The sequence below is a fragment of the Oncorhynchus kisutch genome, linkage group LG3, assembly GCF_002021735.2.
Source record: "Oncorhynchus kisutch isolate 150728-3 linkage group LG3, Okis_V2, whole genome shotgun sequence".
NCBI lineage: Eukaryota > Metazoa > Chordata > Actinopteri > Salmoniformes > Salmonidae > Oncorhynchus > Oncorhynchus kisutch.
In genome coordinates this window covers 24,055,523-24,070,312 of record NC_034176.2, presented here as the reverse complement: position 1 = coordinate 24,070,312, position 14,790 = coordinate 24,055,523, and the positions used below count along the sequence as shown (strand labels likewise).

The 14,790-nt window shown below is 41.3% G+C and overlaps 1 protein-coding gene across 1 annotated transcript; it reads left to right on the top strand.

Annotated features, from left to right (window-relative positions):
• Positions 1-403: 403 nt before the first annotated feature.
• On the top strand, positions 404-11,878 carry LOC109871806 (cationic amino acid transporter 4-like). The gene is made up of 5 exons (XM_020462828.2): positions 404-505; positions 1,668-2,724; positions 2,921-3,639; positions 7,224-7,332; positions 9,304-11,878. The coding sequence occupies exons 2-5, from the start codon at positions 1,743-1,745 to the stop codon at positions 9,519-9,521; spliced, it is 2,028 nt and encodes a 675-aa protein (XP_020318417.1). The 5' UTR covers positions 404-505; positions 1,668-1,742; the 3' UTR covers positions 9,522-11,878.
• Positions 11,879-14,790: the final 2,912 nt, after the last annotated feature.

Sequence of the window (14,790 nt, the reverse complement as noted above, 5' to 3'; positions counted from 1 at the left end):
GATTGCCCTGTGTTTTATATATTTCCATTCTAAAATAATACTGTGAAATTGTGACAATGATAATGCTCGTTTAGCATAAGAGTTGTTTGCAATTTCAGCCTGATTTGTGGGATGGAGTTTTGGCCATCAGGCTTGGCCTCCCACTCAGACCACTACCAGACAGTCTTAGCTACATTCTTGCTTGGGAAATTGCTCTTTCCTAAAAAGCTATTGAAAACAATCACAGTAAGGTACTTCATTGTTATCCAGAAATTATTTGAAATTAAGATAAAAACGGCTGCATTGGACCTTTAAACGCTGGCCTTGCGCGTGACCTTATCTGATGGCTGATCCCGTCGTCATCAGATGAACAATAAACTCGTACTGTGCCTTTAAGAATCGAGAGCTCAGCTCTCTATCCTCTCGTTCTCCATCTCCACCTTTCTCCCTGTCTGTCGTTGAGGGTTTCAAAGGATATCAACCGGGCCTGAGATAGGCTACTCATAAGCGATATTCAGCATTCAAGGTAAACAAATGTTTTTATTTGTTACCATATTAGAACGTTTTTTAAATCAAATAAATTAGACTATATATGCAGAATAGCAGTAATGGTAGAGTTTCTCCCCTGGCTTTTGCCATAATCTACCTATTCCAACACCTTGATCGTGCCACAATAAAAAAAAATATATAAAAGTACAATTTCATAGAATAATCAGCAATCGCCATCGCTTTATTGAAATAGCCTGTCATTAATAACATTTGTATGAGTTTCCATTTTGTTATAAATTATTAATGTGGCTGGCTTTTGTAAAAACGACGCACTTAAAGCGATTCATTCTCGCCATGACTCCACAATTATTACACGAATCACAGTTATTATGAAGGACGGATGTATGGTCGTTTCACTTTGTATCGGTTTTTATTTCAGTAGGGAATAAAAGCTTTACGTAATGTATTTCTTGCATTGAGGGCGGCAGAACTCGCCATATGCCTGCCGTACGCAGTAATTGGAAACGGTACATGAAAAATAGTCGGATCCTGGGCTGGTCCCATTCTATCGCATAAAGCGTAGCCTTTGATGATTGATTTTGGCTCCACAGCGTATAACCTACCCAAATAGTTGTGTGTTCGGTTGGCTACTTTTATTTGCTGAGATATCGGACACTTTTAGTCTTCGCAGGATGAAAGCGGAATATAGCCTTACATAGGCTACAATAGGATATTACCTTCAACATTAGTCTTCAAGTGAAAAGAAGACGTGTCAAACAGTCAGAGCAGATCAAACAGATCTCTTTTTCATGGGCAGTTATTTTAATCAGTAATAGACAAAATGATATCTTTCAAAACATGTATTAAATTGCATAATTTATAGATATGCCTATTTATAGATTTAACATTACTCAGATAGTCCTAACTGAAATGTATCAAGCTATCCTAATAAGCCAAGTTGAAGAATATTAGTCTTCAATTCTAAAAATAGAAAAGCAATAGTTTCCACCTTCCACTTGGTAAGGGCAGAGGTGTAATACAACATGCTCAGAGATAGGCAGCAGTGGTGAGGGGATGGAGTCATTCAGATAAAGGTTAGATGAAGCCCTCATTAGGATGAGTTGCTTTTGTCTACCTGCTCTGCGGTCACAGGCTTTGTCCCTGTATGATGGTATGTATTTGTATTTTTTGTCTCTCAGGTCAATTGATCAGGAGGAGAATGGATCCAGTTTGAGCATCTTGACTGATAAGTTGCCGAGTGTGATCCTGTAACCATGGCGACCTGTGGGCGTGGTTGCGTCCCGGCAGTGCGTTTCTGCCAAAGGCTGAACCGACTGAAGACCCTGGATGATGATTTGATGGTGACATCAATGAAGCGCTGCCTGACCATGGTGGACCTGGCCCTGCTGGGTGTTGGGGGCATGGTGGGCTCTGGTCTCTACGTCCTGACAGGCACTGTGGCCAAGGACACCGCGGGACCTGCCGTGGTCCTCTCCTTCCTCATAGCAGGCATCGCCTCCCTGATGGCCGCCCTCTGCTATGCTGAGTTCGGAGCTCGTGTGCCCAGAACGGGCTCAGCCTACATGTTCACCTATGTTTCTTGTGGAGAAATATGGGCCTTTCTCATTGGCTGGAACGTAGTGTTGGAGTACATGATTGGTGGGGCCGCGGTGGCGCGGGCGTGGAGTGGTTACCTGGACTCCATGTTTAACCACACTATCCAGAACTACACAGAGAACCACATAATGAAGTGGAATGTTCCCTATATCGCCCACTACCCTGACCTGCTGGCCGCCGGGATTCTAGTGGTTGCCACCATCTTCATAACCTTCGGAGTGCGAGTCTCTTCTTGGCTCAACCACATCTTCTCCGCTGTTAGTCTGGTTGTCATACTCTTCATCTTGGTGTTTGGCTTCGTGCTGGCCGATCCAGTCAACTGGAGCCAGAAGGAAGGAGGTTTTGCACCGTTCGGTGTGTCTGGGGTTATGGCAGGCACAGCCACCTGCTTTTACGCATTTGTTGGCTTCGATGTGATTGCAGCCTCCAGCGAGGAGGCAAAGAACCCCCAGCGAGCCATTCCTATGGCCACAGCCATCTCCTTGTGCATGGCAGCCACAGCCTACATTCTGGTCTCCACTGTCCTCACTCTCATGGTGCCCTGGCACTCCCTCGATCCCAACTCCGCTCTGTCTGACGCCTTCTTCCGCCGAGGCTACAGCTGGGCTGGCTACATCGTGGCAGTAGGGTCCATCTGTGGTAAGTGTCACTTGAAAGACTTAACCACTGTAACCACACCATTGTATCATGTCATTGAGTTTCTTTGGGTCAGTTGATGATATCATTGATTGAAGGGCAAATGTGTATGACTTTTATTTATCTTGACTTCATACAGTAGCTCTCTGTTTTGATTGCATTGATGATCATTTGACTCTCTGTCCATCCCCTCTTCCAGCCATGAACACAGTGCTCCTCAGCAACCTCTTCTCCCTCCCTCGGATTGTTTACGCTATGGCGGAGGATGGCCTCTTCTTCGCCTTCTTCGCCAAGGTCAACCCTGTCACCAAGGTCCCTGTGAATGCCATCTTGGTGTTTGGCCTCCTCATGGCCGTCATGGCCCTCATCTTTGACCTGGAGGCCCTGGTCCAGTTCCTGTCCATCGGCACCCTCCTGGCCTACACCTTTGTGGCAGCCAGTGTCATTGTGCTGCGCTTCCAGCCTGAGAAGGAGAAGACCAGTTCCAAGGCTAACTCCACTACCTCCCCTAACACCAACTACAACCCAGAGCCCTCACCCGAAGCCTCCGAGTCCCAGATCATAGCTCAGGACAGCGGGGAGCTGAAGGAGTATGAGTCCTTCTCAGACAAGCTACAGCTGGTGGAGATGCAGAAGACCAGGGAACGCAGCGCCCCAGGGGTGTTGAAGGCCCGCTGGGAGCCCTACCTGGGCAGGTTGCTAGGGGACTTTGAGCCGGGGGAGGTGGTGGCCTTCTCTGTGCTGGCGGTGATGGTGAGCTCTGTGTCCCTCTGTGCTGTTTTTGTGTTTGGGAGTAACCAGCTGCAGCTGCCTACGTGGAGCTTCGCCGTGCTAATAGTGGTGTTTGGCTCAACATTCCTCCTCAGCCTGGTCGTCATATATGCCCATGAACCACATATCAACACCAAAACCTTCCAGGTGAGCCAAACAAATTCTCAGTTTTTCATTTTATGCCCAATGTGTAAATGCAAAGCAGCAACTTTGTTGACTTTTACTTTATTGTATATGCCTACACATAAAGTTAGGGAAGCAGAACTAAACCCTCGCCTTAGAATTATTAGTTGTATAACGTTGTCTGCCTGCAGAGTTTCAAGCAGACCACCATAGTCCCTATGCTCAAGAATGCCAAGGTAACCTGTCTAAATGACTATCGCCCCATAGCACTCACATCTGTAGCCATGAAATGCTTTGAAAGGCTGGTCATGACTCACATCAACACCATCATCAAATCAATCAATCAAATGTATTTATAAAGCCTTTCTTACATCAGCTGATGTCACAAAGTTCTGTAAAGAAACCTAGCCTAAAACCCCAAACAGCAAGCAATGCAGGTGTAGAAGCACGGTGGCTAGGAAAAACTCCCTAGAAAGGCCAGAACCTAGGAAGAAACCTAGAGAGGAACCAGGCTATGAGGGGTGGCCAGTCCTCTTCTGGCTGTGCCGGGGGGAGATTATAACAGAACATGGGCAAGATGTTCAAATGTTCATAGATGACCAGCTGGGTCAAAAAATTATCGCAGTGTTTGTAGAGGGTGCAACAGGTCCGCACCTCAGGAGTAATTGTCAGTTAGCTTTTCATAGCCGATCATTCAGACTATCTCTACTAGAGGTCGACCGATTATGATTTCTCAACGCCGATACCGATTATTGGAGGACCAAAAAAGCAGATACCGATTAATCGGACGATTTAAAAAAATATATATATATATTTGTATATAATGACAATTACAACAATACTGAATTAACTTATTTTAACTTAATATAATACATCAATAAAATCAATTTAGCCTCAAGTAGATAATGAAACATGTTCAATTTGGTTTAAATAATGCAAAAACAAAGTGTTGGAGAAGAACGTAAAAGTGCAATATGTGCTATGTAAGAAAACTAATGTTTCAGTTCCTTGCTCAGAACATGAGAACATATGAAAGCTGGTGGTTCCTTTTAACATGAGTCTTCAATATTCCCAGGTAAGAAGTTTTAGGACTATTTCCCTCTATATCATTTGTATTTCATTCACCTTTGACTATTGGATGTTCTTATAGGCACTTTAGTATTGCCAGTGTAACAGTATAGCTTCCGTCCCTCCCCTCGCTCCTCCCTGGGCTCGACCTAGCAACACAACGACAACAGCCACCACATCGAAGCGTTACCCATGCAAAGCAAGGGAAACAACCACCCCAAGGCTCAGAGCAAGTGAAGTTTGAAACGCTATTAGTGCGCACTAACTAGCCAGCCATTTCACTTCGGTCACACCAGCCCGGGAGTTGATAGGTTTGAAGTCATAAACAGCGCAATGCTTGACGCACAAGGAAGAGCTGCTGGCAAAACACACATAAAGTGCTGTTTGAATGAATGTTTACACTCCTGCTTCTGCCTACCACCGCTCAGTCAGATACTTAGATACTTGTATGCTCAGTCAGATTATATGCAACACAGGACACGCTAGATAATATCTAGTAATATCAACAACCATGTGTAGTTAACTAGTGATTATGATTGATTGTGTTTTATAAGATACGTTTAATGCTAGCTAGCAACTTACCTTGGTTTACTGCATTTGCGTAACAGGCAGTCTCCTTGTGGAGTGCAACGAGAGAGAGGCAGGTCGTTATTGCGTTGGACTAGTTAACTGTAAGGTTGCAAGATTGGATCCCCCGAGCTGACAAGGTGAAAATCTGTCTTTCTGCCCCTGAACGAGGCAGTTAACCCACCGTTCCTAGGCCGTCATTGAAAATAAGAATGTGTTACAGGTCTGTGAGAGCCAGAAATCTTGTTTGTTTGTAGGTGACCAAATACTTATTTTCCACCATAATTTGCAAATAAATTCATAAAAAATCCTACAATGTGATTTTCTGGATTTTTTTTCTCTCATTTTGACTGTCATAGTTGAAGTGTACCTATGATGAAAATTACAGGCCTCTCTCATCTTTTTAACTCGGGGAACTTGCACAATTGGTGGCTGACTAAATACTTTTTTGCCCCACTGTATATATTTATAAAATCGGCAAATCGGCGCCCAAAAATACCGATTTCCGATTGTTATGAAAACTTGATATCGGCCCTAATTAATCGGCCATTCGGAACAGCATCTTCACAAGGTCCTTTGCTGTTGTTCTGGAATTGATTTGTACTTTTCGCACCAAAGTACGTTCATCTCTAGGAGACAGAACACGTCTCCATTCTGAACTGTAACTATCTGCATTGACCCTTTTTTAATTTACTTTTTTTACACATACACTGTTACTACTGTTTAATATCTGTCACTTTATTCCTAGTTATATGTACATATCTACCTCAGTTACCTCGTACCCCTGCACATCAGCTCAGTACTGGTACCCTGTGTACACTGACTATGCAAAACATTCAGAGCACCTGCTCTTTCCATGATACAGACTGACCAGGTGAATCCAGGTGAAAGCCATGATCCCTTATTGATATCACTTGTTAAATCCACTTCAGTCAGTGTAGATGAAGTGGAGGAGACAGGTTAAATAAGCATTTTTAAGCCTATATACAATTGAGACATGGATTGTGTATGTGTGCCATTCAGAGTGTGAATGGGCAAGACAAAAAATGTAAGTGCCTTTATGGTAGTAGATGCCAGGCGCACCAATTTGTCAAGAACTGCAACGCTGCTGGGTTTTTCACACTCAACATTTTCCCGTGTGTATCAACAATGTTCCACCACCCAAAGGACATCCAGCCAACTTGACACAACTGTGGGAAGCATTGGAGTCAACATGGGCCATCATTCCTGTGGAACGCGTTCGACACCTTGTAGAGTTCATGCCCTGAAGGTGTTCCTAATGTTTGGTATACTCAGTGTATATAGTTATCGTTACTCATTGCATATTTATTGTTACTTTTCGATTATTTCTCTATTTTCTTTCTCTCTGCATTGTTGGGAAGGGCCTGTAAGTAAGCACTTCACTGTTAGTTTACACCTGAAGTTTACGAAGCATGTGACAAATAGCATTTTATTTGAGCCTGTTATATTTCCCTAAGTCTTTATGTAGTTATGATAAACTAAGAATACTCTGTGTGTTTTAAGACTTTTTTTGTAGCTGTCTCTCCACCTTTAGATATGCTAAATTCTACTCCGTCTGACTCGAGCCCAGTAGATAGGAACTGCAACATTTAATGTGACATTTTCACCTAGCTCTGAAGCTGAGTCACAGCAGACCCTCACTCTCTGCCGTGTGGTTGATCTGCTCTTCATACAAAATAAAAGCTGTTTATGTGAGCTCAAGCAGGGCCCACGTTCCTTCTGGCACCAACCTAATATAAAATCTTGTCATGAAGACCTGATCATTCTTTTGAATTATATTAAGTACTCCTATTGGGACTTTTAATATTTTAGTCAAGACTAGTGGTCTTTTAGGCTCTCCAACCTCCTTTTCTTCAACGACAAACACTTATTGAATTAAGGAAGGCATTGATTATTTGACACATTTTAATACATGTCAGAATGATGGTTGTTTGCTGTTGTAATTTTCCTAGGTACCCTTGGTCCCATTCATCCCTGGTGCAAGCATCCTCATGAATGTGTTCCTAATGCTGAAGCTCAGCCCAATGACCTGGATCCGCTTTACCGTATGGGTGGCTGCAGGTAAGATTACTTCCACTAATGGCACAAATGTGTGTTGTGTGAGGACCATGTGCTATGTAGCGCAGAGACGTCCTGTAAACCAAACATCATGTCAGACGGAACTGGAACTCTTGCCTTCAGTGGTTGAAATACTGTGCCTCTTAACCTAAATGATGGACAAATAGTATGGATACTTATTACTGGTTGATCATAGACAACAGGATATGAAACAGGGTTTTATTAAATTATTAGTACATAGCACATGTTTTTATTAAAACATACAGTATGCAGGTTACTTTGTGTTTACAGAGAGTAAACCTACCAAGTAAGTCACTGGAGTGAGTTAACCCTTTCCTAGCCTGCGCCTGCTGCAGTTAGAAGATATTTAGGCTACATAGCGCATTGATGTGAATCACACTGCTGCTCTCTAATTTATTTGCACCTTACATATTGTGGTTGTTGTGGATGGCTGTTCACAAATGTATATACTGTGTATTTTAACCCAATAATGGTTCAATTGAAGAATTTCAAACTGCTTATCAATCATTGTTTTTGCGGTCAGGAGTGTATTCATTGCGGAAACCATTTACTGTTTAAGAACCAAATGGAAGCAAACAGAGCAAAACTAGAGTTTCTGTTGGACAAAGTCAGGTAGGTCCCACCCCGGTTTGTTCTGTTTGCTTCTGTTTAAGAAACGTTTTGCAACAGAATCGGAGTAATGAATACGCCCCAGTGGACAGCCAGTGAAAAAAGCACTCTTGCAACAGCTGCAGTGCAGATCCTAGCCTATGGAATAAAAGTTTGAGTTCATCCCTTCTAAACTGCCCCGTGGTATTGTGCTCCATTATTGTAAAAAAACAAGTTTAATTTAAGAAGACCACTAGTGGGACTTTTATTCTCTTCATGGAAAATTACCATCTAGTTTTTCACATGCAAATAGCACTTTCGGTAGTGCTCAAAGCACGCTATTCCGAGGGCTGCATTTTGTTGCAGTTCAAAGCAATGGGCCTTATCAGACCTCCATGACAACAAAATCAAAAACAACAGATTAGGCTGATTAGTCCTTAGTTTTTGGGTTATGCTCATATAAAACAATTTGGCTGATCTATATTTCCATACTAATCTATATTTTCATCTTTTCAATTCATATTCTTGAAGATCAATGGGTATTAAATTCATTGAAATGACTGGAAATCTGGCAGACCCAGTTAGATTTTTTTATTTATTTAAAGATATAGCCTAATCGTATTATCTGTAGTAGAAAGCAATGGGTTAGAAGAAGCCTACTGTACTTAACCAACCCATAAAGAAAACTGCATCATCCATTTATGGCCAGCTATGTAAACTCTAACATTGATTTATCCTGCAATAAAGGTCATTCATTTTTGTCTTATTCTAATGCTTCTTAAACAGGTTGATATTTATTGGGATGAGTCTTGTCCTTGAGGCAAAACGGAGCGATTTCTGCTAGATGGGTCAAGCTGCAAATTCAAAATGAGCTATATTGTAAAAATCTTGTATTTTGGTCTTCATTTAAGGTTAGGGCTAGGCATTAGGGTTATCAATGTGGTTAAGGTTAGGTTTTAAATCTCATTTTATGACTTTGTGCCAGCTACTAACCTGTGCCTCTTAAGGGGAAAGTAATCTAAAAGTAACAAAGTAATCTGATTACATTACTGAGTTTGTGAAATCCAAACATTACTGATTGCAATTTTGTTCAGGTAGGCCTAACTAATAACTGTAATGGATTACATTTAGAAAGTAACCTACCCAACCCTGCCTGTCTGCCTACAGAGGCTTCACAGGGAATATTGAACATGACAGGGGCTGGGCCATGTCTAAGTAATCAATTCCTAGCATATTCCCGCTATAGCGGTGTCTTCTCAATGGATAAGCACATACCGTATGACAGTATAACAATAACAACAACATATTTGTGTGATTCTGTAAGCATGTGTTTTGGTCCTAACAGTATATGTTGCACCTCTCTAGGTCTACTGGTGTATTTTGGCTATGGGATATGGCACAGTAAGGAGGGCCTGAGGGAGCTGCAGCCCAAGGACATGGCTGCCAGGTACGTGGTGCTCCCTAGTGGCAGCCTGGTAGAGACAGTCCAGTCAGTGCAGCCGAACGGACATGGGGACGCCAGCGCCCTCCACACCACCCCCTCCCCCGCCCAGTCTGCTGAAGAGCAGCAGGCAAAGAGATGATGTGTAGGAACTAGGAAGGGAGCCATCTTTATTTCAGTGGGCCGTTTATCATCTATCTGCTCCTACTCATACATTACCTCACTCTCTTCTCCTCTGACTTCCCTCTCGTGACTGGCCTCATACAATCAGTGTGTACTGCCACAAGGCTGTGTTTCTCTGCGTTAGTAAGTACACATCACACAATGAGATTTACGCTCTCTCATTATGAAACATATTTATATTTATTTTTACATATTGTATCTCTTAATATGGGAACATAGTAATAAAGCTATCTAGCATTGTTTAGGATATTGCTATTGGTTATAATCACTGTATTTAAAAAAAAATGTAGATAAACCAACACAGGTGTTATTTCCTTGTTAGCATTTCTCTCAACTCCTCAATTGATCTGCTTTTTAATGTCTCTCAGTCACTCACAATTTAATGTGTTTGGAAGTAGGATGGTGCTTTTGGTCATAGCATACATTGAGTCATGTTGATAAGCTGCATTTTTAATTTTGTAAGCACTGGAATGAATGGACCTTTGTTTAGACACACCCATGTACAAACACATATTCACATTAGCTTCCTCTCTCTCACACACACACACACACACACACACACACACACACACACACACACACACACACACACACACACACACACACACACACACACACACACACACACACACACACACACACACACACACACACACACACACACACACACACACACACACACACACACACACACAAGCATTATTCTTGCCTGAGGAGAGACTAGGTTCTGTCAGTGGGTCATGTGGGTCCACTTACAACCCCTGGGACCACCTCAAGATCTCCCTCATTCCCCCGCACTAGTGGCTGCTCAGCCAAACGCAAATCATTTACATACATTTTCTGTTTTAATGATTATTTCGGACTTGTTTCATGTAGTTTCTGAGCTGTGAAACAGTCTATTTTATCATTTTATTTTTTTCCCCCCCAATGCACAAGAACTAGACAGCGACCCATTCCCCTTCTGTGTGCTACCATGAGATTAGTTTATGCAACCATCTAATATAAAAGCACGAGAGTTATAAACATGTGTTTTAATACATGCTTTTTGTAAGGCAAGCACAAACCCAGTTCATGATGTACCTGAACAGGGTATTTGGTGCTGCTGCTTAGAAGCATATTAACAAACAGGGATTGAGTGTTTTGTCAGACTATGCCAGCCATAGGACATCTCTTATCCTCATGAGACCTCTGTAATCCGACAGATTTGCAGCAGTCCCTGCGGTTGACCAATAGCTTGATCTAGATTACATACACGCACAGATCACTCTCACTCGCAGTGCTGGATTACACTGACCTCCTCAGAGAGGGATTGCACTCTCACACCCAGTTACCCACTACCCTGTCTGTTAGCACAGTGTTCGAGAGGGCAGTAAGATGTCATGACAATGTAACATTGTCTCAACGTGATAATCATAACATTCCCATAGCTAAGGTTTTCAGTCAAGTCCTGAGAACTGATTATTTTGTTACCTATAAGGTGTATATTTGTATGTTTTTCACGTTTGGAGATTGCGGTAAAACGTCTACCATTTATCTGTATAATAATAATGTAACTACAACATTGCCTTGATGTTATTAGCGTTTTCTATATATCAAGTCCTTAGAATGATGAAAAATAAGCATGAGTCCCTCACTACCGGCTACCAACCTCACACGTGTCTGTAGCTCACTTTAGTGTTGTACTCAAAAATATGTTTGTTTTGTCTCTTATTTATCACTATATATTAGTTATTGTAAACATACATTTGTTTATGTAAATATATGACACAAGCAACCAATGGCCTTAAAGATGTTTTCATGAGTACAGAATGATTCCCAAAGCTTACGTGAAATCTAAACAACTTTAGTTGTTCAGGTAGCTTTTCACCTCTATCCAAGTAGTTTACCCTGTTATAATCTCAGTATTTATTCATAGGATATTATATTGTAAACTACTATATTCCATTCAATTGATTTCAACAACAGATACAGCCTTTGAAGTAATCAAATGTTGGGGGATGTGGGGATAACAAAATATTAAATGGATTTTTGTACAACTTTGCACATAGTTTAAGATTTTAACTGCAAACGACTGTATGTGTCTCTCTACCAGCGTGTCTCTGGTGTTGGCACTATGGTGCTTTTGGCAAGCTGAACATTTCCTCACCTCGAAGAGTTACGTTCTCTGTCTTGTGTGTCAGTAAGCACAATGCGCTATGGGCTCTGACTGTACCTATGTACTCTGTACTTACACATTCAAATTCTAAGTATTTTTTGTTGTATAAAGTCTAAAAGAAGCTGTGTTATTTCGTGACAAATAAATGTTTTGAAGCAGCATTCTGAATATTGTTATTATTACAGGGTTTCTTGCCCATACTATTAACGAAACAAAATTGATTATACACTGTCCATTTAGCTTTTAGAGATAAGTACTGTGTGTTAACAATTAGGCTAAATCAGTCTGTCAAGCAAGAGACAAGCATACCACAGGCAACATTAAAGACACACTCCAGCTACAGTATTTATTTTACTTTTTCCATTGAAAAATTATATTACAAGTATAAATAGAGTAAATTACACACACTTAAGGGTAAACAATTGTGTTTTTCTAGACACAATTGTGAAATTGAAGGAGTTGGCAATTGAAGGAGTTGGCCTGATGGGTGCTCTCTAATGTCATCGCCCCCCCCCCCCCACAATAGAGCACAACAGAGGCCACCCGCCCACTTGTGCCATGTTATTTGGTATTTGATATTTTATTAGGATCTCCATTAGTTGTTGCAAAAGCAGCAGGTACTCTTCATGGGGTCCACACAAAACATGAAACATAATACAGAACATCATTAGACAAGAACAGCTCAAGGACAGAACTACATATATTTTTTAAAAGTCACACGTAGCCTACATATCAATGCATACACACAAACTATCTAGGTCAAATAGGGGAGAGGTGCAGTGCCGCAAGGTGTTGCTTTATCTGTTTTTTGAAACCAAGTTTGCTGTTTATTTGAGCAATATGAGATGGAAGGAAGTTCCATGCAATAAGGGTTCTATATAATACTGTACTTTTTCTTGAATTTGTTCTGGATTTGGGGACTATGAAAAGACCCCTGGTGGCATGTCTGGTGGGATAAGTAGTGTGTCAGAGCTGTGTGTAAGTTGACTATGCAAATACTTTGGGATTTTCTTAAAAAATAAGAAGTTAATCAGTCAGTTTCTCCTCAACTCTTAGCCAAGAGAGACTGGCATGCATAGTATATATATAAGCCCTCTGATTACAATTAAGAGCAAAACATGCCACTCTGTTATTGGCCAGCTGCAGCTTAACTAGGTCTTTCCTTGCAGCACTGGACCACACGACTGCACAATAATCAAGATTAGACAAAACTAGAACATGCAGAACTTGCTTTTTGAAGTGTGTTGTCAAAAAAGCAGAGCATCTCTTTATTACGGCTAGACCTCTCCCCATCTTTGCAACCATTCAATCTATATGTTTTGACCATGACAGTTTACAATCTAAGGTAACGTCAAGTAATTTAGTCTCCTCAACTTGTTCAACCGCCACACCATTCATTACCAGATTCAGCTGAGGTCAAGCACTTAAGGAATGATTTGTACCAAATACAATGCTCTTAGTTTTAGAGATGTTCAGAACCAGTTTACTACTGGCCACCCATTCCAAAACAGACTGCAACTCTTTGTTAAGGGTTTCTCTATAAGAATTTTGAAAGTCTGTTGTTAATTTGTTTTTTTTGACAAACACAATTTTCCCCCAACAGTTTTCTAAGAGCTATACCAAATGAAACTGAAGTCCCGGGAATCAAGGCTGCTGATAGGCTGAATAGGGTGTGGTGATAAGTGTTTGGCGTGACCTTGACCAATAAGACACTAAGAAAAGGTGAGGTCCTCTGAATAGGCACCCGATACAATTGCAATCAGTCGATATATTCGACAACTATCATCAGAAATCAAGCAATATGAATCAGACAGAGGGGCGCCGCCTGACCCACTAGTTGGTCAGAAGTTTCAAATCATGGTGTAAATGTACTATAGATCGAATAGCACTCAAGAAATGTTCCTCCCAACTATGGATCATATTAGCGGGCTATCCAACACCTAAAAGAAACACTCTCGTCCACTTATCCTCGCCTTATATCTTTGGGGGAATCCCCATTGCCATCTTGGGAAGTGGTCCAAATGATTAGCCAAGCAAGGGAAGTTTGCAACTTAAGCCCTCCCCGCCACGTTTTTAGTCGAGTTTGCAAGTGAACAATTATGTTCACTCTGGGCCTGAAACTACCCATAATTCACTTTGCGACAATTGTACATCCGCTAAGAAAATTCAGCGAAAGAAGTCAACATAAAAGTCTAAGTAAAAACGAATGTAAACAAGTTAGAAATTGTGCTACTAATGCACATGACGGCACAAACACGTCTCGTAAAAGGTAAATATGTTTCTGTTTGGTTATCTTTTGGAAATAGTAGAAATAAAACATTTTCCTTTTTCAGAAGTTCCAGCTAGGCAGGCTAACGTTATTTAGCGAATTAGTTTGCTAGCTATCATAAAGTAGGTGTATATTAATAACTATATATTTAATATAAGTAGACATGCACTCATAGCGCATATAAAGCACCCACAAGCTACAGGTGGCTGAAAACACAATCATCGCGGGATGAACGAATGATGAATTTCCGGCCAAGGGTGGTCCATTTAAAAATCATTCCTTACTCCCTCACCCCTTGCCCTGCAAGTGTATACTCGTCAAACATTATGATACGTCATCAGAAGTGTTCACTTAATTTGAGGCCTGATAGGATAGAGTGTGTCTTTTAAGTGTTTGGAATAAGGCTGCAGTCTAAATATGTTATTTTTACGCCCTCATCCCTTGCGCTATCCACTTTCCCTCAGGGGAATCCCAGTAGAAACCGGATGCAGTTTGATTGCCATCTTAAGTGGAGGTCCAATTCACTAACGTTGCCCCCTCTGCCCTCAATTTAGCTCGAGTGAGCGAGTGAACAACTTTGATCACTTGTGGGGTTGATATGACCCACAATTCAATGCAAACTGTAGTTACATGTCAAATTCTGGTGGCGGTGAAATGTCAAATGTAATCAACAATGCTGCATTTTCGGCATGTCAGAAAAAGTATGAAGCTAGCTTGCTAAAATAAATATATATATAAACTTAACATGTGTATATATTTGTATGAACATAACAAGATTCAACAACTGAGACATAAACTGAACAA